Below are 10,425 nucleotides of genomic sequence, written 5' to 3'. Positions count from 1 at the left end.
GTTTAGGGCTGTTGTGCATAGGGTCGCTATGAGTCGGAAACGACTCGATGGCACATAACAACAACAACAACAGGGCATTTCTTACATTCCACTTCTGTATAAATAGTTGGCTGTTTCTATATTGCCTGGCAAGTTAGCATTCCTTGTAACCAGCAGGGAAACTTGCCATTCATGCTGATTTTCAGTGATTATTTTCCCTTGTTTTCTTTAATTCTTGGAGTGGCTTCAGTGAGTGGTTAAAACAACCTTGTAGATATGTATCTAGAAGGTCAAGAGCTTAATTGAACCTCTTAAGGAGAGGAAGTCACGCTGGAATTCTTGCTGGCCTCTTTTACATCCTTCGGAACTTCCCTAGTTCCCATTTGATTAGGAGGAGAAGCAGTATGATGTTTCTAGTTTCCCCAGCATCCTCTGAACAGATCAGACATAGCAGGGGTGATAAACTTAGCACTGAAATGCTTGAAGCTTTTATCCTTGCTTTGTGTTCATGCCAGCTTTATTTTCCCTTCTTTGACAAAATTGATGTTGGTTTTCCTGTGAAGAAACCAGTGAAAGCAAGTCCTGTGCCTCCCAGAAAAGTCATCTCATGCAAAGCTCAAAGATCAGGCTCCCTCTTGCTGGCTTGGCCTGATTTTGTGAAGAAACAGGCATTTCTAAAAAGAAGATTTGTTGATGCAGTTATAGGCCCTGCTCTTAATGTCACAGGCTGCCGATTGGGTTTTTTTGGGGTTTTTTTGGTCTATGGAATCATGTTAGGAAATCCTGAACCTGGGTGTCAAATTGATTAAAAACTTATCATCCAAATCCATGATCGTCAGAGAGGGTATCCATTTCTCCAGAACTCGGCTCCCTGGGACTTCTCCACCATTCCTTTCTCCCCAAACACCTGATGTTTTAGTTTTATTTGGTTTTCTAAGAAGTAAATAAGGATCTTTCTCTTGGATCTCCCTCATAACGTTTTTCATCTCCAGATACCTCTAACCTATTTGGAAACAGTGGAGCCAAAACATTTGGTGGATTTACCAGTTCATCATTTGGAGAACAGAAACCAGCTGGTACTTTCAGCTCCGGAGGAGGGAGTGTGGCATCCCAAGGTTTTGGGTTTTCTACTGCAAATAAAGCAGGTACTCTTCTACACAGTTGTTATGGCTGCTTAGATATTTGTGTGTGCAGAACTGTGGAAGGTGCACTCTCAAGGGTAGTTACTTCAAAAGAGTACAGTTGTAGTATAGATGAAGTTACATTTCTTCCCTAATATATTTTTCTATTCATTGAGCATCCCCTATGTTCCTAGCATTGTTCTAGACGTTCATAGATGTGTTTAAAAGCAAAAGAATGCATGCGATGCAATCTGTAAGAAAACATAGGGTCTCTTTATGGAGGAAAGTGTTGTAGATATTTAACAATTGTAGAACAGTTGATGTAAGAATGTGACAATAGAATCATGGAAGCATTCTGAGTCACAGACTTGGTTTGGGCACCCATTACCTATAATAGTCAAGGGAGAGTATCGTTAATTTCTTTTATCTTTATTGTTTTGCCCTATCTTCCTTAAGTCCCTTTTTTTAAACTTTAATTGAAGTATATTTACACATTATGTATACAAACTCCCTAAGTATGTAGCAGGCAAGCATAGGTAGCTCTGATCTAGAGCTGCAGCCACCTCAAATTAGTGCTGGAATAGTCACATTTTGAAACTCAACTGCCAAGGTTCCCAGATGTGTGTACCTTAATTCATGCTTGTCTCTTGGACAAGTCTATGTTTGGCTGTCAGGAGTTAAATTGTTTAACTGCAAAATTAACATCAGAATGACCATTTGTGTCCTATTTCATTTGGCGCCCACCCAGGTTTACTGTGTTTCTCTAGGGCATTTTCTCTGCATGTGTTTTATTAATCTCCTTTCCTCTTCTGTCCAGTTTACTTTCTGTATCATTGTGACTTCTCATTTTTCACTCACCTTCTACCAAGAACTCTAAACAATATTGAGTATAGGCACAGGATTAAGTCCTGTGTGTTTAGGAAGAAAGTGTAACTAGATCCACACTCTCTTCAATAATTCATCTGCAGGGGTTTTTTAGCACTTTTTCCCCCCAGTCTGCTATATTTGTAACCCAACTATTTCCGTTGTCATAGCTTGGAATTTCACTCATAGTTTTAAAATGTAGACTTTTGACCCAAAGTGAACCTTTAACAAGAATTATTTCTCACTTGTATAGCCACTATTAGTGATAACTAAGAAAGTAATTGGATCACAAAGTAACAGTTCACAAAAGCATTCAGCTATTAGCTTTCTCATATGCAGTGCCTAACCTTTCCTGATTGAAGTAGCAGAAGCTTGTGGTATGATTATACTTATAATAAAAAAAGGATTCATCCCCTGACCTTAGATTTCCTTTCTGCAAAGGGCACATCAACTCCTTGTTTGCTCCTGGGCCCTCGTTATTTTTTTCAGCTTGTAGCTCATTGACCGCTACTCATTTTAAGGAATGAATGATTACTCTGCTTCCTACAGGGTGGTCTCCATTAGATCACTTTTGGGATACTATTTTATTCCATTGAACTAGAACTCACTACATCTCTGTTCTACCTTTGAATGGTTTAAGCAGTGGTATCTTGGAGGAACAGAAGAAATAGCATAGGTAGGGACATTCTTCTTCTCACCTGCTGGGCGTCTCCACCAGCCCTGGCCTCTGTTCTCTGTGATCACCTGTGTATGTGCTGCCATCAGGCCAGTCTGGTGTCCAGGTGTATGCGCATTAGTGCTGCAAGCTTGCAAAAAATGGCTCCAACCCCAGGTGCTGCCCTTGCAGTTAATTTATTATTTTAGAATTCAACATTATCCTCCAAAAAAGAAAATCAACAGCCTTTTTATTGAGGACAGTTCAGACTGTCGAAAGAAAGCGGTTTTTAACAAATCCCATTGACACAAAGAAAGAGAAAGACACTGGTGAGCAATGTGAGCATCATTAAGTTTTAAATAAATAAAAAGCTCCTGGCTGAGCACCGTGCTGTGCATCTCTTCATTTCTGCTGTAACCCAAGTCATGGATTCTCTCTGAGAGGCAGTTTGCAGCTTCTTGTATTATTTGCCTTTCCATGTAATTAGATCCCTTGCCTGTGTATATTGATAAGTAATAAAATCTTCGGACAACTGGGCAGGGATTGGAGTTCTTGGGAATGATTTCAGTGAAGAATCTCAAAATCTCACACAGGAGCTGTAAAGGATCATAAATGCTCTGAGTTGGTTTTTAGTAGTGATCTGATTTCCCAAGATTCTTTAAGTTGGTGGCATGCAGCTTGCATCCACAGGATCAGAGAAGTCCTGGTAAAACAGGGCCATGCTAGACACTTAGATTCCAAGAGACTCCAGCCCCCTCTGTTAGAGTTGGAGCAACATGTTTTGATTTCTACTTTTTAGGATTTTATTATTATTTTGCTGCTAAATGGGCCTTGCCCTTGGTTATAGTTGTTTGTATTTGATTTCTAACATCCGCTTTTCCCTCTCTTTTTCTTCCTCCTTTGATTTGGTTTCTCATCACTCAATGTCTTCTCTTTCTGCCTCCTGTTTTCTTTCTCCCACTTCTGTTTGTTTGCCTCTGTTTTGCTCAGGTGGCTTCGGTGCTGCTCCAGTGTTTGGCAGCCCTCCTACTTTTGGGGGTTCCCCTGGGTTTGGAGGGGTGCCAGCATTCGGTTCAGCCCCAGCCTTTACAAGCCCTCTGGGCTCGACGGGAGGCAAAGTGTTCGGAGAGGGTACTGCCGCTGCCAGCGCAGGAGGATTCGGGTAAGCCCCCGGGGGGACCTGGGGAAACCAGCAAGCTCATGCCAGCCAGGAGAGCTGCGACCTACTGCTCTTGTTTGGACAAAAAAGTTCGTGGATTTTTCCATCTCTTGACTGTGAGCTGAAATCTTGACCCTCAATTAGGGAAGGCATTGCTCTAGGAGTCCTCATCCTCTCACTTCGTCAAGACAGGCTCCTCTTCTGTCCCCTAATGTGTAAAACGCTGCTTGTGGGACCCCTCTTCTCCTGGGGGAGCTGGTTAAAAGAATGGACATGAAGGGTACTTTGAAGATACTTCAGGTTTGATCCCAGACCACCACAGTAAAACAAGTGGTGCAGTAAACTGAGTCACACAGGGTTGGTTTGTTTGTTTATTTCCCAGTACATAAAAAAGTTATATTTATAGTGTGCTAGTCTGTTAAGTATAGTTCTGATGACCTAGTGATAAGAAGCTGTGCTGCAGTTCCAAAGGCATGCGATTCAAATCCACCAGCTGCTCTGTGGGAAATGGATGGACAGTCTCCTCCTATGCTGTTGACTGCCTCTGCAAACCCACTGGAGGGTCAGCTGTTGGTCAGTTCCAACTTGACAGCACACAACAACAACAACAGCAGTCTCTTAAATGTACAGTGTGGTGGTGGTGTTGTTAGGTGCTCTTGAGTCAAGTATGACTCATAGCGACCCTGTGAACAAAAGATCTGAACCCTGCACTGTCCTCACATTTCCTGACACACAGAGCCCATTGTGGCAGTCATCGTGTCAGTTCACCTGGTTGAGGGTCTTCCTCTCTTTTGCCCACCCTCCACCCTTTCCATCATCATGTCCTTCTCCAAGAAATAGCCTCACCTAGCAGCATGCCCAAAGTATGTAAGGCAAAGCCTCATCCTTATTGCCTCCAAAGAGCACTCCAGCTGTACCCCCGTCAGGACATGTCTGTTGACTCCATGTGTCCTGCTCTTATCCCACACAATCATTCAGTGTCTCAGTCCCGTAGGCCAGTTTGACTTTATATGTTACAGAGTTCTGATGATCACTTAACATTCAGAGCCTTTTTCCTGCCCTACACATACCCCACTTGAAAATATCAATGCATGGATTTGCCCTTAAGAGCCCCAGAAATCCACTCTGGTTACAAGACCCCAAGGAGAAAATCACCTTTTACCACACCATAGACTCCCAATAAGTACATATGGTGGTGATTCAAGTAGAAACTCGTTCAAGGACGGCCCTGCTGCCTGAAAGCAGCCCTGCAATACCTCACACCCTTGAAACCAGGCTCGGGAAGGATAAAGCTAAAGGGTAGGATTTGTTTGGGGAAATTGTGAAGGTAGTTAGATGACTGGCAAGATGATAGTGCCTTTATCTTAAAAATAAACTGCAGTGTGTTCTGTAAATATCCAAGGTCAGCTCTGTCTCTGTCCTCACTTAGCTGTGTTGGCCATGAGAAAACCCTGAAGTGGACTTCAGAGATAAGAGGGGATGAAAGTGACCTGAGCCAACGCTTGCATTAAACAGAGCTGTCCGATCCCTGAACTTTTTCTTTAACAACTTCTTTTCCATGTTCCAGATTATGACAAGTTATAAATTGAAAACTTAAGATAGTGGGATTTCTATGTCACTTACTGAACTTGTTTCTTTTCAAGAGTTCCCATCCAGAGAAGAACTGAAGAAAAATAAGTAGGAAAGGAGAGGAGAATTATAGACACGTGAGAAATTATAAAATAAAGTGACAGAGTAAAACTGAAGAATGTTGGCACTATTAGGAAGAACAAGATATGCTTAGTTTCCCAAAAGGTAGAATTTTCAGACAGTAGACAAAAGCTAAGCTGTTAGAGAGAGTGGGTTTCACATTCTCTTCTTTTTCTTCCCAGAGCTGGGAGGAAGTTTTGTGCTTTTTTCAGAGGCTACCTCTTAAATCTCAAGTGATTGCCTCAAATCATGTGTTTCATGCCACTGGGCTTACAACAGGGGTCTGAGGTTTCTGGTAGCCGAGTGGCAACACAGCACCCCTAACCACGGTCTCATTTCTTACTGGAACCCAGATTTGGGAGCAGCAGCAACACCACGTCCTTTGGCACTCTCGCCAGTCAAAATGCACCCACTTTCGGGTCCCTGTCCCAGCAAACTCCTGGTTTTGGGGCTCAGAGTGGTGGCTTCTCCGGGTTTGGATCCAGTGGAGGAGGTAGGTGGCACTCTTCTCTTCACGGACACCACTTACCTTTTCTTAGGTTGAATATTCAAAGAAGGACCTTTTCTTTTGAAGAAATGAGACCTTTTTATTTGACTTGTAGTCAAATTTAGTATTTTTAAAGCTGAGAGTCATTTAAAAATGCAGTGTTCTTTTTTGGTTTTAATTAGACTCATATCATTGTACCATTTGCTACCAAATAAAGAAATGACTGACTTGGTTTTTCTGTCAAGATTTGAATACGAAAACTATACAGTCTTACTAAATTTTGGTTTAAAAATCTAAGCCAACAAACTGAAAAAAAAGGAGATGTAGAAACTTCACATAAAGCCTTGAGTTCATTCTTTAAGTGCATCTTCTGATAGCAGAACATATGTGTTGTTTTTAATTCTTTAAGAAACTTAGGAGCTACATAATTAAGCATGATTACTTTACAAATGACCAAACCAAAGGGGCTGAGTGGTTTACTCAGAATCATTTCAGTTAGCAGAGCTGGGCCTAGAGTGCAAGTGTCTCGATTCTCTTCAAAAGAAAAGGAAGCAAGTGGGTGGAAAACCAAGTTCTGTTAAAATGGATTTCTGTGTACAGCAAGGGGGCTCTGTTAATAGAGAGAGTTGCATTGCTAACCCAAAGATAGCACCTCTCTAGGGGTTGGAATCCACTGACAGCCCTCAGGGAGAATAAGGAGCACGCTCCCTCCATAGGACTTCCCACCTCCAGAAACCCTTTGAGGCTCACCTCTGAATCAGTTCCAACTCCCTGGCAGTGAGTTGAGTGGTCCAGTGCGTCTAAGTGCGAGGCTGTGCCCGAGACCCTGCACTGCACTGGGGAGAGGGCAGGGGCAGACCAGCTGGAGCAGTGATGCTCAGACTCAGAAGCTTCCCTGCTGGGTCTGAGCACTTGAGGAGAGAATGGGTCCTCCCCATCAAGTCCTTCCTGCACATCTGGCAGATAGGATGGGGGAGTCCTTCAGAAACAAGACAAAGAACTTGACTAGAGTTCAAGTGTTTTAACATTGTCTTTTTCATCTGTTTTTCAGGATTCAGCTTTGGATCATCTAACTCGTAAGTATCTATGCTCAGTTTTAAGTCTTCCATTAAAAGCATTAAATAAGAATGGAGGAGTATGTGATATGTAGAAAGACAGCTGTCAAAATATAATTCTTCCTGAATTTGTCCATTTTTTATTCGCTCTTTGACTCTTTCAAAAGCTTGTTCTGGAAGCAGGAGATCTCTCCAGCAGTGTTTGGGTTTTGACCTTTGTTTGGATTTGCTAATCTCTTAAGAAATAAGGTAACAGATGCCATCCTAGTCTACTCAAGGACAGTAAATTAGAGAGAAGTGTGTGCCTCCCCAAGAACAAAACACTCAGCGGCAGGGCTGACACGTTGCCGCTCCTCAATGCCACTCCTTGTTCCCTCTTAGTATCTCTCCACCTCCTGCCTGCTGGGCTTCAGGCCGTTACTAAGCCTTATCTTTTGATCCTCACCCTGTGCTTCTGTGTAGAATTGCAGTAACATTAAAAATTCAGTCTGAGCACAAGTCAGTTGCATAAGCACCAGGCTCCTTCCACAATGAGAAGTGATCGCTGATTTCGCCGCTCTCCTGTGTGCTCCCTTGCAGGTCTGTCCGAGGGTTTGGGGGATGGAGAAGCTGAATGGGTGTCATCACTCCTGCCCTGCTGGCTGCATTCTCTGATCCTCCTGCAGACAAATCCTGAAGCCGTCTTCTAAAACAGACTTCTCCACTGAAACATGCTTGTACCCACAAAGGAACAACAGAAACCAAAAATCTTATATGCTTCCTTGCTTGTCTGTTTTGTTTTCTATTTTATTTTGAGGTTGGGGGGGGGGGTTCCTGCTGTTAAAATGTTCTGGTGTGTTTTGGTACAGAATGTACATGGGGTTTTTCAGTCCAGGAGAGGTTTTCCCATTTCTGTGGCTCTGAGAAACCTACACTGCTTCCTATCAGCCAGCAGTGTATGTGTTCAGGGGTGGAACCTGCGTAGGGTGCTGGCCATGAAGAGATTCTGCCAGGCTTTCTCCGGGGAACCTTCCATTACCACACTCAGACCCAGAGCCCCACGCAGAGTGGAGGGCCCCTTCCTGAGCCACAGCTAGGCATCTTCTCAGCCTGCTTTTTATACTGTTATATGTCAGGACTTCCATTGTGGTGACTAATTGGGTGGAGGCATCCTAACTCACGTAAGATCAAGCATCAGGTGCGTTTCAGAGGTAGTACCATTAAGTTCAGCTGCGGGGCCGGCATAGAAATTAGGCCAATATGAGGATTCCATTACCTTGATCTCCTTGCCTTGACAGTAACGACAGTGACTAGTGATGAGTGAGGGTGCTGCCTTAGAACGCCCTCATCGGCCTGCGTTTGCCTCTTGGAAGCTACATATCCCACAGCTGCTTTTTTTCTGCCTTGGAAAGGTGGACAATTGATTGAGAAGGCAGCCTTCCTCTCCAGGATGTGACAGCAACATGGATAACCACAGCCAGCACTCTCTCAACTACAGTGCGAAGAGACAAGGCCTGTGGAGGCCTCTGCTCTCTCCACGTACTGCTGGCTGGCAGGGCTGCCTTTTTACAACAGTGCTTGCTAGCAGGGCTGGTAGTAGGACATTTGTTCATGAGCTTATTTCCCTAAAATGACCTATCTTTCAGGCCTAGACATATTTCCCCCTTAGACCTGTGAGACCCTTCAGAGTTGCTGATAACCAGGGCTGCCCTTCCTCAGAAAGCTGGGGCTGCGTGTCTTATCTCTGAGGCTCAGAGTATGGCAATGCTGGGGGGCCAGTAGCAGGGGAGGGTTGGAAAGGGAACAGTTTAGAGTTTTGCACATTGGAAAACTGTATTTTAAAATGTTTTAATAAAAAATTTTACATACAATACTAATTCATCCTTCTTGGTTTTGTTGGCGAGTCTGGGAGGGTAGACTGGGGTTCTGGTCCTCCCCCGTGGCATATCCTGGTCAAGGCGTCATCCCGCCTGGTCCCCCTGAAGAACCTGGAGTAGCGTGCAGATTCACAGGCCCGAGGCCAGAGATTCTGACCTAGGACAGACAATGGAGCTTCCCCTACCCTGAGTTTTTGGGGCATTTTCAATGGTATCATAAGCTCATAGGGAGAAGAGGCTTCCAGAATGCAGCATTGCTGGGTTTCCAGCCTTCCAGCAGCTGTTGCAGAGCTGAGGTCTGGATTCATGTGTGTCTGTGTGACAGCCGTGTCGCCATCTTTGCATTTCTAGATTCTAGGTCTGTTCGTACCTGCCTTTATGCTAAGGGGCTGTCTCTTGAGGAGGGAAAGATGGAGAGATGTGGGCTTTAAAAGTTTAAGGTTAACCTGCTTTTGTTGAATCCTTGCAGAATTGGTCATGTACATGTTTCCATAAGCCTGTCACTTAAGGTCCCTGTCCCTGAGCCATTAAACAGGGACAGTCCCTAAGAGCCCTCCACAGTCAATTGTGGGTCCTCTCCCGTATGTGCTTTCACTGTCTTGTAAGGGAGCAGTGTAACCAGGTAAAGAGAACTTCAGAGTCTTCTGACCAACATCCAATCTACCCTTCTGGTCCCCCCAGTTTCCCTTCTATAAATAAAAATGGGTTCAGCCTAAACTCTTGACCTCAAATTCTATGTTAATCCTCCACTGAGGTGGCATGTGACATCTCTACATAAGGCATATCAGCTGTGCTCCAGGCAGCACCAGAAGAATGTGCGGCTGGCGGGTGGCAGCCCCTTGAGTTCCTTTTTTGGGGGTCAGATATAGCGGTAGGTGGCCCAGGTCATCTCAGAGCTTAGCCAGTGTGCATCCTCTGAAGCCCAAGCTCCCGGGATGTTGGCTGGGGATGCAATGAGCCTCCAGCCTGCCAGGCAGAAGCTGGCAGGACGTGAGCCTCTCCTCAACAGGGTGGTCAAGAGGGCATGGAGGCTGGGAATAGTGTCCTGCTGACGAGCTGGAGTCCCAACTGCCAGATTGCCCTAGGGGAACAACCCACACCCAGCTCTTAGCAATTGGGGGTGGGGGTAGGTCACACGGTTGGATTTCTATTCAAAGGCAGGAAGGGAAAAGGGAGAGCAGATTTAATGACTTGGGTCATGTTTTGCTTGTCTTTTCCAGAAGTAAAATGTGCATTCATAATTGGTGCTTCAGATGGCAGAGCAAAATGAAAGCCATGGTCGTATTGCTCAGGGACAAGCAGAATGAAAAAGCAGTGCCCATAAAATCAGCTCCTTACCCGAGCAGAAGTACCAAATCACCCTGCACGTTGGCATAGACCCCTGGTGATAGCCCTGTGCGCCTGTGGCTCTCCCTGTTGGAGGATCCTGATCTTGCCTCCAGCTTTGTTTTCTAAAACGTTGCCCACCACATTGCTGATTACCCGGGAGAGCACCTCAGGGCCGGCCCACAGGTGGGGAATTTGGCCGAGCTCTCTTGGGCTACACCAACTGCCCAAAAC

At 44.7% G+C, this 10,425-nt stretch overlaps 1 protein-coding gene across 1 annotated transcript in view; it reads left to right on the top strand.

The window, feature by feature from the left end:
- Positions 1-7,622, top strand: part of NUP214 (nucleoporin 214kDa) — a 125,923-nt gene extending 118,301 nt beyond the window's left edge. The window contains exons 32-36 of the mRNA XM_006892442.1: positions 972-1,124; positions 3,610-3,781; positions 5,821-5,960; positions 7,006-7,030; positions 7,589-7,622. Coding sequence (XP_006892504.1) covers positions 972-1,124; positions 3,610-3,781; positions 5,821-5,960; positions 7,006-7,030; positions 7,589-7,622 — 524 coding nt within the window. The remainder of the gene's footprint in view (positions 1-971; positions 1,125-3,609; positions 3,782-5,820; positions 5,961-7,005; positions 7,031-7,588) is intronic.
- The last annotated feature ends 2,803 nt before the right edge of the window (positions 7,623-10,425 follow it).

This window comes from Elephantulus edwardii, unplaced genomic scaffold (assembly GCF_000299155.1).
Source record: "Elephantulus edwardii isolate Elephantulus edwardi_28Jun2011 unplaced genomic scaffold, EleEdw1.0 scaffold00116, whole genome shotgun sequence".
Taxonomy (NCBI): Eukaryota; Metazoa; Chordata; class Mammalia; order Macroscelidea; family Macroscelididae; genus Elephantulus; species Elephantulus edwardii.
The sequence above is the reverse complement of the archived record's forward strand: the minus strand, read 5'-3'. Positions and strand labels throughout refer to the sequence as shown.